General features: G+C 40.2%; 1 protein-coding gene across 1 annotated transcript in view; it reads left to right on the top strand.

The window, feature by feature from the left end:
- The first annotated feature begins 8482 nt into the window (after positions 1-8482).
- Positions 8483-20020, top strand: part of scro (scarecrow) — a 46979-nt gene continuing 35441 nt past the window's right edge. Inside the window, exon 1 of the mRNA XM_087344106.1 lies at positions 8483-9160. Within this exon, the coding sequence (XP_087200232.1) occupies positions 8563-9160 (598 nt within the window). The 5' untranslated portion in view covers positions 8483-8562. The remainder of the gene's footprint in view (positions 9161-20020) is intronic.

Genomic DNA, 20020 nt, shown 5'->3' with positions numbered 1-20020 from the left:
ACACGATGTATTAAATGAGATCAGTGAACAATACAATACACCCCCTGCTAAGTTGTGAGGAACATATTGTGTGCCTTATATTATAACAATAAATCGAAACCACACAATGTGGGGTTATTGTGCGGATTCCTGGTATGTCATTCTGTTTGTGTAGACTGTGGGACCTGTCATTCAGCTCTGTTCTGACGCAAAATCACATTTCGTAACCTCAGGTCTCAGAAACCACAGCTTAATTCAAGGCCGTGTGAAATGATGAAGAAGATATTGACATACAGTTTCCGACAGACTTTAAAAATATCAAATAAAAGATTTGTAATGTATTAGTTTTTAATTTCTTTTAATGTAGGCCTACCTTGATTTGTGGTTCAATATAAGCTGCATTTGAAAAAATGAGGTTTTCTTAGCGGTAAAGACGTTGATGTTGGTTTTACAGAACATCACCAGGATGTGCAAAATTAAATGAAGATGCTTGCAGATATAAGAAATAAGAGGTCATTAGTATTTCATTGTGTGTGTTAGGGACTTATATACAGGTTGATACACGAGAAACGTGTGAAGTGGGTTAGCTTGGTTGAACGCTGTAACTAAGAACAGCTAAGTACAGAACGAATGAAAAGAGAAAAGTTTTCAATGATTTGTATTGAATAATTTAAGAAGAGGAAGTGAGGAAAAACGCTGTCTTGAGTAGAATTGACGAAGTATTAACAAACAGGCAGATAAGAATGGCAAATTGTACAAATGTTGAATTACAGAACACACGCGAATATCTGCATAAGAATAAAGCCTTGGGGGCGTTTATACAAGGCTGTGGTCAGCAATATCAGACAGAGTCTTCTGTTATGAGAACTCAGTTCAATAAATAAATCAATAAAATTAACGAATCATTACACAGGCTGATTGGTGACGAAGCATGTAGCTGTACTTCTTTGATTCTCTTTAGCCATTATCCTCAGAGACATACAACACAACAGAACCAGTAGGCAGCAGTTTTCATGGGCCACTGCACCCCCATTATGTGTTTCTCCACGGGAGTCCCCCAAAATACAAGTTTACGACCGACCTCTATTTCTTATTCAGCAAACACCGGATCCCTCTTTACAAGTATCCATTAGGGGTCATGATACGTGATCACTATCTGGGCTAGGAACCGTTCAGCCATTGGCCTATGGGACGCCGACTAGCGGATGAGTCTGACAAACAGAATTTTAGCTTAAAATGTCAATACGGTAATTGAGTCACAACTACAATGTACGGTGGGGCATTTCTTGGTCATCAGACCATGAAAAGACCGGAGGGTGGGGGGCAGAGGGCGAACAGTTGATGGGAAACAGAGTGCAAGTACTAGGATTGCTGGTTCGAATCCCGTTAGTAAAATGGATGTTTGTCCGTCATTCTCTGTGGTGCGTTGTGAGGAAAGAGATTTTACACTCGACTGATTAATTACCCATCCAAGAAATCCTACCTTTCGCTAGTACAGGGACTGTAATCAGAAAAGGTCAAGCCTGTAACTGGGCTCTATTACGTAATTATAATAATCCTGTTTCTTTGTCAGGGTGTTTGTCAACATAAAAGGCCCGATGGCAGACAAACTCCAATAAACGCAGACTAAATGTGAAAGAAAAAATAAGTAAAAAAATTTAACTAAATGCACATAATGAGTATAAATACTTTTCCGTATTCTCAGAGAAGGGAAATGTTACTTTAACTAAAAGTTTCCCAAAAATTTGCTCATCTTTGTTGGCACTAGGCAGCGCTCGTAGTAAATTCTGTTATTTGCCTTGTCTCATCTCATCTGATCGCCTTTTTTTTGGAGTTATGTGATCTATTTAGATATTTGTTACGACTCCTTGGACGAGCAATCATCCCGTCGCCTTATTTGTCTTGCACACACACGCATACCAAAAGCGTATATGATGCAATGGCAATTTATTTTGCCCTTCAAACACCAGTAATAAATTAAGCTTCGAGATGTCGTCCTCTAAATTAAACTGTTTCTAAAACTTATGTTTACAAAATCTTTCAAACAAATTAAATTCGAAAGATTTCTTTTTGCAGAAAACTTATAAAAATCAAACTTTAAATTAAGTCGTCTAGGGCGCTCAGCCGTGGCGTTGACGAATCGATAACGGAAAGGGCGCAGTCTCTGAAACGTCGAGATACAATTAAATTGAAAGATTTGGGTCCGAATTCTGGTATTAGCAGTGTCCTACTTCCGGTTGTGTTACCAGACACGATGAAGCTAACATGATTGGACGGCGAATACGCTGCTGTGCCGATAGATGTTATCGACGAGGACACCTGGAGTCAGCGCTATTCAAGTGACAGTCTTGTGTAAACGTTTAGGAATCGATAACGGTCTTACCTCGAAGTTAAACACGCGGAAATAACCTCCTGAACAGAACAGCTTATCTCAGCTGAATCTACATTTCAATGCAGAATCCTCCAGCACTAGTTCGTCTACCTGAAGAGACACATAAGCGTCCACTCTTTCGGAAATTCATAAAGAAGCAGCCAAAAATTACTCAGGACGGTTAAATTAGATTTTTAAATTCCAGCGTACACACGATCATTATAAGCGACAGCTAGTCAACCAAATTAATTAATAAATTGACCAAACACGCACCAAGCATAATGACTAGACCACGTCTCTCTCTCTCTCTTTCAGATGGGCAGCATTTTTCTGTTGTATTATCTTTTAAGAATGCGACTAAATTAAAATTATTCTTACTGTTACAGGCAGGTTCGCGTGTCAAACAGTAGCCTTTTCCTTCTTAATTTCTGATCTTCTCCCAGAGCTCTTAAGGCGATAAAATAAATGGACATGAGATACAAGGTAAATGCAACACTCATGAAAGTCAACCTGTCCTGCTGCACGCCATGGAGGCGCTCATGGGGAGAGGTTATATAGCTCCTGCTCGTTCCTGATCGTGGCAGTAGATGGGGTAAGTGGTCAGCATCACGCTTTACCCCCGGGAAAGGACCCCGTTACCCATTGGACAGGAGGCTGGGTGGGCCCCAGAGGTTACGAGAAAAATCCTTTACCTCTTGAAAAGGATCGGACCCTGGTAGTCCAATCCCACTGAGCTACGCCTGTTCACACAGCCGTCATAAAACAGAAGATAAATTTACAAAATATTTGTCACAGAACCATAAGGGGAGACACCAGGTGCGAGACCTAGGCATGGTTTGGGGATAATATTAAAATTAATTATAAGATATAAGGTGGCTCAGAATAGGGACCAGTGGCGGTCTCTTGTGATCTTGTGGTTCTATAAATGGAATTTATTGACCAACTGAGTGACGTTTATTGCCTAAAAATTACGTGCATTACCATTAACAGCTTTGTTGTTAATATGGGAAGCAGTGAGGTCAAAAGGACGTCCATGAAAACTTCAGAAAAATCGCAGGACGGTTGTCAGAACAAGGACTGGACACTTGGCGAAGAAGGAAGGAGGGTTGTGGATGGGGAAACTCTCTCTCCGAGAGAGAGACAGAGAGGGGGAGAGACAGGGGTTGAGTGCTGAATCCGTTCATTACAAATCACTTCATGGCTGCAATTAAGCGGGCAATCAGCGAACTACTGCCGATCTGAAGACAGGGTAGGAGCAATTGTTCTAAGAGTGGTAACGGATTGCGACCGCTATTGTAACAGGATAATGGCTCGTTATTGTAATTCGCGATTGTCATTGTTACGGCTTCTTAATGAACTTCTTTATCGAGATTGAGGGGTTTTCTAGGTTCTCACGGCTGCGAGTATGAAGATAACTGTTTCATGAGTTGTAGGGCTGTGTTGTCTGGTAGAAGTTCACCGATGTTTCGGAGGTGCTTTCTGCTTCCATCATCAATATGCGAAATTTATACCACGCAGCTACTGGAGATACATATAGTTATCAGCTCGCAGATAACAAGAATGCCATGGGTCTTTAAATTTCAAAGCCTGGTATCGTGGCTTCGAATCTCACAAGAGGCTCAGACAGGGCTGCTTCTCCGCGTTTCACTATCCTGTGTAGGCAGGGGCTTTCGGTTTGCTGGTTCCTCGCCCAAGGAGTCTTACGAAACGTCTGTACAAGTTCGAAAAAGTAGCAGAATGTATTAAAAAGCCAAAGGTCAGCGCGAGATATATCGCATAAATAACATGTGCACAAATTAACTCATAATAATTGCCTCTTAATCACAAGTTGTTGTTTTTCTAATTGGTGCATTCTGCTTTGGAACAATGGATCAAACATCTTAAGGTGGAGCGATAAAAATAAACAGAACGAATGAAGGTAATTCTTCACACACAGCACAGCCAAAACTAGATGTGGCAAATATTTCTGCGTAAAACACGACCAGTGTCCTTCTTACTTAGGAAAGTACGAAACTTGAACGATGCACTGGTTACCAGTTAATAGCCAGATTTGTATTTATAAACGTTAAACTTCAGTAAATATTTTCTTTTCAGCCCTATTTTATAGTATTTGTTATCGAACTTTGTGCTTCAAGGTCACAGAAGGATTTTACCTCCACGCCACAGCCTCCTCGCTATTATCCCCCCCCCCCCTGTTCCTTACTCTTAGGTTCGAATAATCTCTTCAGTGACCTACTCACAGACACTACTTTGGCGTGCTACTAAATTCAAGGTGACAAAATAAATTAGGCCTTATTAAAATATAAACAGGTCATTAAGAGAAGTCCGCGAGCCGCTAACTGCTCGCGAGCCGCAGACTGGTTAGACCAGATTTTAAACAAATGAGTGTCATATACGGCATTACGAAATGCCATTATGAATTTATGTGTCCAGGTACGACGCGTTCGAGGCAATTAGCCTTTGTTAGAACTTCATCATTACATTGGCATTCCGCAGGATAACAGACGGGGAAACCATTGGGCTTAGCCGCAAAATATAATGAGGACTTATTTGGTGAGTGCTTCACAAACAAACATGTTACACATATTTAACAACCCTGCGCCTCGCATGTTTGCATTAAATGCCAATTATTATTGGCATTTCATTTCATTTCATAGGGCACGCTCAACAACCAAAGCCTAACAATAAAACTCCGATAATACTCCATTTACACTCGTCTGCCACAGTCCATAGTTTAATCCTATCATATGGATTAGCCTGCTAAGGGATTTAAAACTGTTTTAATAACTATGCATCATTCCAAAGCAGGCGCCTAACTTTTACGTAGTCCCATGCCGTAACAATGTAATTTGTTCATTTCATTGGTCACAATCTCCCCCAATTAAATACGGATTTGCATTAATAACTGATATTACAAATACTCTGTCACGAAATAGGCCTATAGGCGCGCAATGTACAGGCCTATTATCAAGACTTTTTTATTATAACAGATTTAACTGTATGAAGAGTGTAATTAGCGTTTTAAAAATGAATTATTATAAAATTTAAACTGCGGTATCATGGCATTGAAGATTAAAAAGTTGGGATCACATTCGTTATATTGATTTTAATTTCCAACTAAAATTACGCGCAGATTAGCTGTTCTGTCCTCTTTTGTACTCCTCTACGAAGACTCAGACAGAATTATGGCTTCAAAGCTGTTTCCAAACTAGTAAATTAACAAACTGTATTAAGTATTTTCTTCCTCTATTTCTGGAGAATAAATAAATACAATACCAAAGAATAGATTACACACAATAAACGATAAAAAATAAAATTCTTAATGACATTGACATAATTGAAATAAACATAGATCCATACGGCTTTTTCCTTCCTATGGATCACAACTGCGTATAACTGCATAGAATAACAGAAGGAACGCAGAAACTGAAATGATTTTTTCTGACAGTCTCAACTTTTCAGTGGCCAAAAATAGCAGCTGCTTGATTTTGGACCACTGAAAGAGTTTACTGATCTATTACGAATCTTCAATCAATAAAGGAGACGTTTATTTATTTCAGAATTAATTCGGAATAGGCCAGAGAAAAAGGTCAAAGAGGTGAAGAGCGAATATGCTTAAATGCAACAGCTACTCGATGATTAACCTTAAACGACTTCACTGAACCTGTGAATCAAAATGGCAATGCGTTTCTTGTATATACCAGGTGAAGGCAACCGCATAGAATGAACACCCGCCATTAATCAGTGACGAGTGCTATCAATTCTACAACAACAGCATCATCAGAAATCTTATTCAGGCAATAAGAGACTCGTGTGTATGTATATAATACTGTGTTAAGTGAGAAACGAAGCCATTGATGGTCCTTAAAGACGGAATAGACTCTCCAGTCAGAAGACTGCGACGGCAGACTTGATGGCCCTTGGCCTACTCCCGCACAGAGCGAGAGGTTTTGCTTCGCAGGTACACTCAACTACAGACGACGTTACACGGTTCTGCCTAAGCCAATCGCACTGTAGAAGTCGAACGCACTATCGATCGATCGATCAATCGATAGATGGCAAAATTCAATCTCGCAGCTGTCGAATGTCAAATCTATTATAGAAGACTGCCTTCTGAGATTATGTACCGTGTAGTCTGGTAGATGTTTAACGACGTTGCAGAGGTTTTTCCTGTATCAGGGCCATCGCCCTGATGATGGAGGCAGTAAGTAAAAAAATATCGTAAAATACCTGACTTGAATATTTGACAAAAGAGACTACTCGAAAGACCTAGGCGTAGATAGGAGGATAATATTAAAGTCGCTCTTAGAGAAATTGTTTTGTAGGTTTGGATTGGATTCATACAGCTTAGGATAAGGACTGGTAACGAGTTTTTGTGAATATGGTAACACGCCTCCAGGTTTAATGAATTGGCAGACGCACAGGACAGAAAGTGTCTAAAAAGCATGGTTTCGCTTAAAAAGAAAACACTTAAAAATACAGTACGCGACTGTAATCTTGAGAATTGCAAGGAATGCAGGAAGTCCGAAGCGTTAAAGGCAGACGCTATCTTGCCTCCTTCACCCCATTTCCTCACCCCGCAAGTCTCAAGATTACAGTCGCGGACTGTACATGTGTGTAGAAGAGTTTCGGCAGCGTGGGTGAACACAGGAGACATGGTCCTTGGTCTAGACTTGTAGGTCTACACGTGTCCTGACGGTAGATCCTACTTGGACTGTACAACTCCTTGCAGCGGGGAAAATGTTAAGAGTCGGTTTATATAAACAGCGGTTGGTGTCGGCCTTAGAGTGGCGTTGGCTGACCGCTCTCCGAGAGCCATTCAGTTCCTGTGCATTAAAACGCGGCGTGCGACGTTTAAGGAGACGCTTTGATACGTCTTTAATGAAGGAGCGCTGTAATGAAGTGTTTCCTTTTTCAGATGTTTCATTTCACGTCTCGTGGTGAAGTTGAAGAGGACCGCTAATCAAAAACCTGTCTTAGTGTAGTCTAAATGTGGTTGGAAACATCAGCTCTTAACGAAAAATAAACTTTAATTTTAAGCAGTGCTAAAACATAAAATAAAATTGCCTTCCTTAGCCCAAATGTGTCCATGCATAGGCCAAACGGTCACAAATCTGCTTTGTTATCAACACGTCAAAGAAGCTGACTTAAGAAGGACAATGTTATTGCGATCGTATTTTTAATTTGAACTGGACTAAGTAGTGCCTTACAATGGTTTTGTAAGCAAATCGGAAATAAGCCAGCGCTTGATTGCTTAAAAGAGACCCTTAAATTTTGCTCCCTTCAAGAGTGTGGCGTGTCTTATCGTCAGAATGCGTGACTTTCCACCTGTAATTTGCAAATCAACCGTGAAGCCTTTAACAGAATTCGTTCGCCTTTCAGGGGAAAAAACCTGATTTTTAACTCCACTACGGAGGATTCTTATTTCCTAAGAAATTTTATCGCGGAGATTTGTAATGCGCAGAGCGTCATTTTGAATGTGGCAAGTTTTTCCAACAGCGACGCTTTATTCGTGATGGCGACTTTGTAACGCGTCTGCATAATAACTTGCCCTGTGCGACAACTTTCATTCAACCAGCCTCACGTCTCCATCTCACGATGTTTATTTGTCAATTTAGATTGATCATTTTGCTTAGTCATTAACTGTAATCAGTGGCAACAAAGCAAAAGATGGCAATTTTCATACGCACCGCCGTGTGAACCAGCATCTTCAAGGAGACTGGTCTATATTTTCTTTCTCGACAGAACTTAAAGGAAATCAGCCAGGATTTCTGGTCCGTCGTCGTGTTATTCGCTTCCCGAAAAAGATGTACGTAAAACCGGAAGTCCCAACGGCTGTCAGGATCGCAGATCCGAAAGCCATCCGTCCTTCTTTTTTAAATTATTACCTCTGGCAAACAAAAACAGCAGCTCGTAATGGACGCACTACCTGCCTCTGCTGGGCGGGAATCAGGAAGGGGCTGGGTCCATCGCGAACCAGTGGGACGACCGAGGGGGCGTGGCTTCTCCAGTGGGAAGTTCCCTCCACGGGATTGGCCAGGCACTCCTGACTCCTCCCCGCAGTGTCTCCAGCTGATTTATTACCCATAATTCCACCCTGGGGAGTAAGAGCTCTCCACTTGAAGAGTTTGCTCGGCGCGGAAAGCGAGAATAAGAAGAAGCAGTTTCGTCGGGGTTACAAGAGGCACGTAGAGTGTGTGTCGTGGCAGCGCATGTCTGCGGGTGTAGCCTCGTGCACGCTGGCTCTCCCAGTGGTCTCGTCGTCGTCGGTGTCCGTCCCTTCGGGCTTCTCGCTGTTGGCCAACTTGAGCCAACAGGAGCAGGAAGTCGCGGCCGCGGCCGCCCTCGCCCGATCGGCGGCTGCAGACCTCCATGGCCTGCTACCGGAACTCAATGGTGCTGACCTGGCAATGTCACTGAGTCCCAAACACCATCAGCCTCACACCACACCCTTCTCCGTCACGGACATCCTCAGCCCGATCGAGGAATCGTATCGCAAACTCGAGCTCTCCGGGTCTGGGGCTCCCCCGTCACCGTATCGCAGTAGCACGGGCGGCAGCAGCGCTGGTAGTAGCAGCGGTGGAGTAGGTGCCATAGGTGTAGTGACTAACGTTCCATCGGCACCTAGCCCCAGTGGAGGTGCCGCGGCGACCGCCGTCATGGCGGCCAACCCCTACATGCACGTGGGACAACTCTCGCACCACCAGTTTCCCGCTCAGTATTGCAACGGCTCCGACATCTCCACGCACTACGGCGACATGCGAAACTCCGGCTGGTACGGGGCTACGGCTAACGACCCTAGATTCGCAAGTAAGTATGACCACCGATGTCAGTATCATAGACTGGTCGATGGCCTCGCGTGAGGTCCCAAGTGTCCTCCGGGTGAACATGAAGTGGATTCCAGTGTCTCCCATGACCCCAGTGATGCCAGGATAGGTCACGACGCTTTGTAAATGTGACGTGTCGTTGAAAAATCTTTAAGGTGGAGTGAAACAGCACGATCCTACAGGTGGCGTAACGACTGCAAAGTCACACGATTCGTGACTACGTCTTGCTTTTTAGACAAAAATTCGATGTATGGCAACAGAGCGCCTTTTTAAGATGTTACCACGTAGTCGGAGTTTTAGGTTTTACAACTGTTGCTACCTGCGGTCAGAATATTTGCGTAGCGAAAGAAATGTTTAATAGAAACAGCATACAGCGTGTGGTAACAGGTGTTGAAAAAGTATCTACACCGACAAAAAAAGGCCTAACTTTCGTTCAACATGACGTCATGTAACAGAGCGGAACACGTTTTTCTTTAGACATCATCTCGGGAGAAAACTGCCATTGGTTTATTTCACGCTGTCTTGATAAGAGAGAGATGAACGTCCGGTGTTTCAGAGGCTGATTCAGCTTCCTTCTTCAGGCGAATGAAAAACTAGATCTATGGTCTACTTACTGTTCATTGGGACCATTACATTAATCGAGTCCTTGCCACTCAGAATTAAATAAGCATTCCTTCTTATGCCTTAAGATAAACACAGTACCGCTTATCCGAAACGTCGCATGACGTTCCATCTCTTTATTCAGACCCAACATGCGCAGAAGCGTCCAAAACTTTGTCGCCATTTACAGGGTAGAAACCTTCATTCGTAGGCCTACTTAAAGACGAACGGACTTACAACTCCACATTCTTTTTAGCACCCAGAAAATAAACAGGTCTAATAGTGTTCAAGCAAACATCAAAATTTATTAACTTTCTCTAATGTCGCCTAACAAGGACACGCTCTTTGAGGGGAAGTCCAGTTTTAATTAGGCCTGCAGTCTATAACAAGCCATAACAAGAGAAATTTATTTGTCTTAATTAAGAGGTTTAATAGTCAATTTTAAAAATAATATAGGCGTAAATAGCTTTCGTATCGTTTTCTTAATAACCTGTATTAGAAAATTATCAAACAACGTACCAAAGAATATTAAACTTATTCAATATTTCCACTGTTTTCTGTTCCGCCTTTCTTGTGTTTAACGATGACTACTGAAATAAAGACGACAACTGTTTGCTCGGACGTTGCGCCGTGTGGTCTGATAGAAGTTTGCCGTCGTTTCAGAGGAGCTAACTGCCTCCATCATCATAGCAAAGACCTCAAGAATGTCGGTGAACTTCTACCAGACTACACGGCGCAACGTCCGAGGAAACAATCTTCATAATTGCGGCCGTGAGAACCTGAAATCTCGCCGAGGAAAATATCGGCACAAACTACACTGTAAGCATCGCAGTAATTGCTTACACACAAACCGGGTCTAATTGGATCACGGGTCTCGAGACAGACTGTGTGAAAATTTACGAAAACTTTAGTTATCTTAACAAAATACGGTTTAGGCTTCTAGATAGGCCTGTAAATAGGTTGATACAGTCAAGGATAGAATTGTAGTTATGCATAAGCACTGCTCCATGAAGACATAAGCCAATGGGACAGTGAGAGTTAAAGTCGCCAGCAGACAACGGATTAGAAAGGAGACCGGGCAGGTAGCAAATATAGATACTTGTTCCCTTGCTGGCAACCAAATTCTACGTTTGGAGCTGATTTAGGAATTCAAGTGTTCGGGTTAATTTAAATTTACGAAGAGTCGTGAAAAATATATTCTGTGATAGAATAAATTACTAAACAGACAAACATTAATGAAAAGAAAAATCGAGCAGAATCGTTATTTTGTAAATCTACGTCATAAAATTATTTTAGCTGATTGATATAATACATTCGGTTCAGGCCTAAGCCTGAATGAAATCCTAGATTTGACGTTTCTTATTGCATTTAAAGGGCCTGTAACGAAAAACTTAGAATAATCTAAGTAAGGAAATGTCAGAAGAATTTTAATGAATTTTTATCAAAAAAATATATAGGTCAAAGAGGCGCATGTGTACGGACGAAACAAAAGTTAACATAGGCCTAAATTACAGGTACGAAGCTTTAAGGGTTCAAAAGCCACACTGAAATAGGCATATAATAAAACGAGTTTTAGTTTCCGACAGAATTTAGAATTATTGTTTTAATTTGTGAATAATAGAATTAAAATGTTGTTTTTCTTAATTAGTTTTAACAAAACCGTCTGGAATTTAATTTCAGATGCGCTGGTAACTTCAGGTTTAAGCACAAATGACTTCATTCATAATACGATGAAGAATTTTCGCTAATATATTCTTCTCTTTATTATCACTGTTACTTTCCTACAAAAGTTCCACTATTCTACAAATTCCGTCAATGTTAATCTATACATGTTTCGACCGGAAACGGTCATCATCAGGTTCGCTTAGATTGTGCTCAAACTATTGCACATCTTCGATGCAAATAGTATTTATTATGTTCAACAGAAAGGCCCTATTTAATTTTTTTGATGATAAAATGGTGGGTAAAATATAATAGAATAAGGCTATAGTACAGAACTGTCGTACTGGCGACATAATATGAAATACAGAACACTACGCCACAGATAACGACAGAACATTTGTCATCATGACGTAATCTATCATTTGAAAGACGTTAACATACCACTAGTGGGTTATTTTATTACATTTTATCCAATATTCTGTCATCAACAAAATAAAATGCTCATATTTAATGAACGCAAGTATTATTTGCATCGAAAATACGCAACAACTTGGGTGCAATCTAAGCGAACCTGATAATGACCGTTTTCGGTCGAAACATTCACTTCAGAGTTAACGAACACTTGTAAAATAATGCAAGGTGTGCGAAATAATATAAGTAATAATTAAATCAAGATTACATAAGCAATTCACGAGGACACTACACTTCAGAATTGGTATCTCTGCTACCTATTAGAAATATTCGTGATTCTTTATAATTTACAGCCTAGACGTAAACCAAATTAAGATCCTGACATAGAAAATATACCGAGAGCCTTTAAATGTGAGTATAGTTCAAAGATATTTAGGATGTTACGACAGAAGTGTATTTAACAAAACCACTTGTAACCTAAGGAGTGGGTAGTCACGTCAAGTATTCGAACCCTATTCCACTCAAATAAAGAGTATAACAACAGAAATCGGTAACCAAACATTACGACGAATCGAATACAAACTCATATGTCCACTCTGATTATGTAATTGATTGCATGTAAATCTACCGATCTTAAAATCATGTTTTGGGTTGCAGGATTAGACTCTAATCCGTTGTTAATTCGTCGACTGCCTTCAGTCGCTCTATTTACATAATACATTCGTCTCTGTTTGTCTCCCTACCTGGACCTAGAACTATAAATTTGTTCAGCTAAAATATTTCGGCGGGCCTACGACTTTCATTTTATAAAATGTGTTCTTATTTCCAGCTAATGGCCTTACAATTCTCGTTTGCTTAGATTTTATTCTTATTTTATCCGTCACCGTAGATCGATGTATCGCTTTCGATATTTTATTACAAATCTAGTCATAATTTTCTATAATTTTATGTCAAAATTATTTAAAAAAAAATTTGTGTGGTAGTACGAAAAATTGTGCCCCGTTCCTACAAGCCAAATGTCAGCAGTACGTGATACCAGCACTCACAGATAAATTTACAATTTTAGCCTAAATATTTTTATTTCTACGTTAAACAAAATCCCGCCATTTCCGCCCCTCGCTGTGAAATATAAAAGAACGTAATCATATCAGCGTCCGCTCATCCCCTAGGCGAACCTAACTTAATTTCTCATTTCTTTTTCCCCGGTAATCGGATGAGCACGGGATAATAATATTGCTTCTTACTGCTAAGTCAACAAGGGGGCTGATGCTTTATCGTCGCATTACGAGGCGAACCTTGGCAATATTTGCATGGGGGAGATACCCATCAAGTAGCTTTCAGGATCAATGAATCGCAAGTAAAAGTGATTGCAATTTGAAGTTGTTTTAAACTCCTTCCAGACGTAATTTCCCACAAAGAATCCCCGTATAAAACGTTGATTTAACATTATACCCGTGGTTTTTAAATATTTTTTTATTCATGTATTTTTGCTTATGAACTTTAACATCGCACTGTACTGATGGTCAAAATGGAGAAAAATGCAGACCTAGAATATAAAGAACTATTGTACGGAGTTGAATGTAGGCCTAAAGTTATGTAAAGTACGTTACTTTATTCTAAAAGTAATTCATCAGACGATAAGTTGTATGTTGTTACATATATTCACTAATATATTATTATTATAATATAAATGTTAATCTTTTCATTATACAAACTTTGTTTTTTAAAAATTATGTTAGACGTACAGATTAAGTTTAAAACGTTTTCCACGCTGTACCATATTTCTTGAGGGAGGGAAAGCTTGGCTTATCACAAGCTTAACTTATAGCCACGTAAGCATGCACAAAGGCTTACATACAAAGCACGAACGAAGATTTTGGACCATTCTCGATGAGGATAAGACGATCTACGCTGTCATACGTATCTCCTTATCTGTCCACAATAACGTTTGAATATGTTTACCGATTTTAATCCAAATTATTCCAGAGACAATTTAAGATGTCTTAAGATGAGGTACGCTTTCACTTGGAGAAATTTTAACGGAATTCAATCGGGGAAAATTTCAAACTTCGCCAAAGCACTGAACATAACACAGCACTCAGATTTACGCTTGGATGCCATGAGGTCTCAGACCGTCTTTAATTTGTATCAACGCGTTAAACGGGAAAAAAAGAAGAACAGAGAGCGCGTACAAATTTTTAAATTACATAAAAGTCAAGGGATTTCTTGACCAGATGAGGGACGATCAGCTTGGCAAGGAGGATTGTGTTCCAAGGTATTATTTAATATAAATATAGTGATACTTTTAGATATTAATTTATCTTACCTGTCCTCACAGACGTCAGTCACCACACCGAGAGTAGTTCACTTTAAGACAAGTTTATTTCACGTGGTTAGGTCTGTGTTCCAACACACCACACACTGGAATGCTTTCAAATGTAAAGAAAAAAGCAAGAGGTGAGATTTGCGGGTTTCTTGTGTTGTGTGCCGCTGAGCTGGGCCCATGTTCTGGCTTTGACACAGCCCCAGCCCCTGTAATCCTACACCCGGCAGCTACGTCTAATCCTTGCTGGTCGAACAGGAGACGATACTCCGTAGCTGACGGTCGGACGCGCCCGGAGCTCTCTCTGACACGATTACGATAAACAGCCGAGTCTCAGATTACTTACAGCGACACTATCTGAACAAAAAATACCGGATTGAAAAACTTCTGAAATAAAATTTACCGAAATTAATAAGAGCATTATTTTAGGATCTATGTCCTGGATCGTATTATAAACCAATTTAGATAAATTTTATAAAATTTCGAAGAGCCTCATGTAAAGTGTGGGTTATATTTGAACTTGTAATTTATCAGATACTGTTATTATTGGTCTCAAATAAAGAATTTCTTCGTACTCCTTGAGTATTATGCTATGTAAGACATACGTACAGTCATAAATTTCCCATTACCTCTTCAATGTTCCACCTCATGCAGTGGACGCATAAAACGAAATAAACTCTGTCATGTCTCCGGTAGTGGTTAGCATAATTGTGCGCAAGTCGTGTGGCTTTTGTGCATATTCTCTGCTTCTGAAAGCGAATGTATGATTAGCATCGTCAAACAAACAATGTCGCTTCTTGTCCACTTACCATTCATCATCTCTCATGTAATATTTAAATGACTCATTCATCCAATTCATTCACATTATGAAAGTAGGAAGTTATAATTACTTTTCGGGAGAATTAATTAGAAAATGTACAGGTCTATGTATATTAATTTTTTTGCACTTCAGTTATTTGGTACTTACATATTAAAAGAAGACGACTTAGCTCAGCGGCCGCTTGGGTTTGAGATCATGAGCTCGAACGATCCGAATTCGATTTGTGCAAAAGCAAAACTTCTCCGTTTAAATTGTTATTTTGGATATTGTCCACGGCCAAAATCATAAAATTATAAAACTGCAAGTGAGATTTGAGACTCTCACGGCGTCGAGTATGAAAATGTCCGTCTTCTGGGCTGTAGCGCCGTGTAGTTTGGTAAAACCATAGCCAATTTCTATAAGACTACACGGCGCAACATATCTCAAGACAGTCGTCACTGATTTCCCACAAATTTCATCGAATTCAAGAGATGACTAACTTGTATTTTAGTTTCGTACCATAAAATCTGCCTGCAACGAAACGACAAGGGTCCTCAACATCCACACATTTCAGACAAGTTTCCCTTTACCACAGCCACGAACTTCTGTTTTGCAGTATGCCTACATACAGGTCACACTGCAGTTATGCAATTTATTTACGTATGAACCTTTTCACAATTTGCAATAGAAGAACTGGGGAAATTTTGACACATTTCAGAGAATCAGACTTTTAATTCAGATAAAAAATGCAGACAGGATGGTCACTTAACCTACTTAGCTACTACTAGTACCAAAGTGATATATGTCAACTTATATAAACCTCCTCTGGGTCGCAGATGCTAGAAAAGTAAAAGTTCATTTTAACTGCAGTGTTCGTAACTGCCTGAATTCTCCTCCATTTTATTAAATTCTTGTGTTTCCTTCTCATATCCTTCAGATTCGTCAGACACAAACATTCTACCGCAACACCTTGAGGACCTGCAGGGACATACTAACATTTCTAACACGTTGATACCAATCTACAAGTCCACACGGAGTTATTACCCAGAAAACTAACATCGACTTTTTCACGCCCTGAGAACCTCAGATCAGTGCCTAGCGCGCATGCGCAGAACCGTTCTAACGTGCGAACGAAATATATCGGCTCGTTTTAAAATCTGGACTAGTTCCCATTTCGTGTTATTCACAGCTAGCTAGAGATATTGTTAATAATATTGTGGTTCACTCTGACAAGAGGCAAAGTGCACGTTTGTATCTAATTGCAAACGTCGGTTTAGGAAGAGAAATTTTGAAACCTCAGCCGCTTGGGTCTCGACATACGGAGTACTTCAAAGATTCTGAAGATGGCTGTCTTCTGGGTTGTAGCGCCGACTAGTCTGGTAGAATTTCAATGAGGTTTCAGAGGGACCTGCTGCCTCCATATTTCTACCAGACTACACGGCGTTGTAGCCCAGAAGAGGGCTTGAAGGGTGTTTAAGAAGACGTGATGGTTTCAAGGTCAATTAGATTCTGTCACAGACAGGCTGTACACATTTCAGGGTCAGGAATTTCCAGACCAGACTATAGAAAGTTGGAGGCACTTTTATTTCCTTTTCGTCCCTTGTCTTGTGTGGCTCGGAGGCCGAGGTAGCCCTCTCTGTGTCGCAGCAGAACAGTGGAACAGGGTTTACTTTCAGTGTAGAGTTACTACGGCAGTCGTGTGTTTGCCGAATTCTTTGGGGGCTAGGCGGGGCCCGCAGAACACACAAACGGCAACTTGAGTCGACCTCACACAGCTCTCTTGCGTTCAGATCAGTATCACACCTTCAGTCCTTGCAGTGGATGCCACTTCACGACAAGACAGACGCGGAAATTATGGATTCTTGCACGCCTGAGACCTTGTCCGATCTGTAACAGGACACCGGTTAGCTCGAATTCCTGTTTTATGATTCTTATGCCCCCGAGTTTGATTCTCGACTCAGAGTCTGGTTATCCTGGCAGAATATTATCGCTAGTTTAATAAATTTATCTAGACAAATTTGGGAAAGAACCATAAGATAGGCTCTGACGGATTCCTTTCAAATCCTTTCAAATTAATTATTTATAGTTCTCCTCCCATTGGAGGCTGTTTAATAAAACAAAAATACAATCACCGGATTTGTTAAATGCACAATTTTGCATGTGAGACTGTATGGAAATCAAAAGGAGAGTCACAATTAAAGTTCCTTTAAAGCAATTGGTGACCTTTAATAAAAAATCGCCCTGATAATTGAGGCAGAAAGCACCTCTGAAACGTCGTAACCTTTTACCAGACTACACAGAGTAACAACACAGAAGACAGCCATCTTCGTACTCGCGGCCGTGAGAACCTCAAATCTCACTACGAATGTGCAGTTTGTACAAAAATTTGCTAACTTATTATGCTGTGGATGAAGCATACAAATTTGGGACTGTCTTCACAATTCGAAATTTTTTTCTTTCACGAAAGAGCTAATTTCCAGGGTTCCTACGACGCCGATCTAAAATCAGCGTTCTTCAAATACCGATGCAGGAAATATGATTATCCTGCACTCCATCTTGAGTAGCCTAAAGGCAATTCAACTGAAGTCTGACGCGAATAAATTGTTATTAAAAATCACAGGAATCCGAACAAGTCCCCCTTCTGTTGATGTGGTTCAGAAGAACAATGCTAGACAGACGTTTTTAATTTACCAATGAGAGCTATATGTGTTTAAAATATAGCAACTTTTCTTCTCCCATAATGCGATTATTTATCTTTATTTAAAGACGGAGAAGCTTGCTGAATGCGATTCAAAAGTACGAACAATAGCTGTAATAAAACGCCATTTTCAATGAAGTGATTATATCAGCACTGCTTTTATTTCCGGGAACAATAGATCCAACCTTAATGTTCCACGGCGCATTATCTAGATTGGACAGTAGCGGTCTTGTGTTAATATCAGACGCAAACATTCACTGCCTAGTAACATAGGCACTTATTAATAAGAAATGGATTGTTCTGGTACTCTGCTGTTTCCCGTGCATCTTTTTTATTTATTTCTTTTCGCCTCTAGATTTTATTTACTCTTCTAAAGATGGAGAGGAGATTGAAAGAAATAAGAATAAAGAACGGGTGGGGGGAAAATAAAAGAGGAAAAGTCTCTCGGACAGCGCTCAGCTGTATTCTGAGTTTGTTGTGAGCGTATGTTATCTTTAAGAGTGGTGTGCTGTTGTGGTGCATGCTGGGACAAAGAGATCTAACACAGTAGCCAAGGACGGACTTGATGGACGCTCTGCTCAGTTCAAACAACAAGGGCGACGAAATAAAAGACGTAAAACTGAAAAAGAAAAAAGAAAAAAGAAGAAGAGAAAAGAAGGATTTCGCACGTTTCAGGAATTAAATCCCCCGAAGTTAAAATAAACACGGGCTCGTATTTGAAACTCTGGCAGATGGACATCGCCGCTTCCCTGCCTCCGCGTTCCCATCATCACTCGGGATTTGAATCTCCGGTCGTCAGTCACAGACTTGCTTCTGATTTCATTTTTGTAATATAATAGGAGAAGAACGGGTAATGTGACCACCTTGAGGGTAAAAAAGACGGTTAGTAATATGTTACTGTCATCTGATATACCAAATTTTGTGAAGATGAAGTTAATTTATTTCTTACCTGTACGAATATTTTTAATTTTTTTTAGAAAGGACATTTTAAAATCAATATTTTTCAGTTCCTACGCTTTGAACCATTTACCCCAGGGTAGTAGGTAAAGTTGACTCCTTCAAATTATGAAGAGAAATTTGCATAAAATAGGATTTGTTTATTTCTTTAAAAATATGAATCAATCATGATTGAAAATATTTATAGCACTTTTACACGTTGTAACAAACTGGGGAAAATTGTTTATGTAACTTAAGACCGTAGCAGCGACTACTTCACCACCTGCTGGAGCAAATGTCACCTACAGAAAGCTTGCGGGCAACACAGACTGATACAAAATGTAAACAGATTTCAAATACCTCCTCACTGACGCTGTGGGCTCTCTGCTGGTTGCGACACAAAAGCCGAAAATGACAAGCTGAGTAACTAAACAAAATCTGGAATACCCTGAAAAATAGAACTACATTCTGTGGTTGATATTCCGCAATTTTATAAGGTTAAGTGGTAAGTTAATCGTCGGCTTCTTGCCAATGAGGCGTGGGTTCAATCCCAGAGCAGTTAGTGAGGGATTTGTGGTGAACAATGGGAACTAGTTACTCAATACTTTGGTTTACTTCTGCCAATCATCATTCGACCACAAAGATCATCGTTTTCATCATTAGCTACTTGTACAATAAGACCACTGAAGCCTCTAAAAAGACTCAGCTGATCCTTAATTTCATATACGTAGTTATTATATTGATACCATCTTCAAAATGCTGGTTAAAATTAGGTTCAAAAATGTGAAAATTTTTACGCACGCCTGACGCTTAATTTTATGCATCAGGGCCCGTGAGTTTTGTATAAGAAATAATATCGACGGGGAAGTCACTTGTTAAGACAGCGTAACTGCAGAGGGGAAAGTGTTCCAGCTAAGTTTACGCAGAGAAAGTCCGGCGGCCGAATCTCTGACGAAGAATTATTCTCGCTAACGTCGTGACAAACGATTTGTTCTTTTTGGTGCAGGCTGGAAAAATGAACGTCATCAGAAAACAAAACACAGCTGCTACCACAGAATCAAATAGAACGCTCTTCACTACAGCATACGTTTGAGAGGGACAAAACAGCAAGACAATTACATTACTTTTTTAAAATTATTATCAGGAAGAATATTGCGTATTCTCATAAAATCCGCTCTCAGGCTGTCCTGAGCCACTATAATCCTCATAATGGAGGCTGTAAGCACATCTGAAACGTCGGTAAACTTCTTCCAGACCATACTTCGCAACCATTTTCATTATCCGAACGATTGACAACCTCTTGGTATCAAATTATGAATAAAAAGGACAATTCACAGAAAAATATCGCGTCTGTAACGTAATGTATTAGCGGGTGGAGTACGGCAACTTTCACCGGTCTCAATTCAAGTTCGTA

The sequence above is a fragment of the Zootermopsis nevadensis genome, unplaced genomic scaffold, assembly GCF_977971745.1.
Source record: "Zootermopsis nevadensis isolate Lab colony 2312 unplaced genomic scaffold, Znev_1.0 Znev_ptg000007l, whole genome shotgun sequence".
Lineage (NCBI taxonomy): Eukaryota > Metazoa > Arthropoda > Insecta > Blattodea > Termopsidae > Zootermopsis > Zootermopsis nevadensis.
This window is presented reverse-complemented; position numbering and strand designations above follow the sequence as displayed.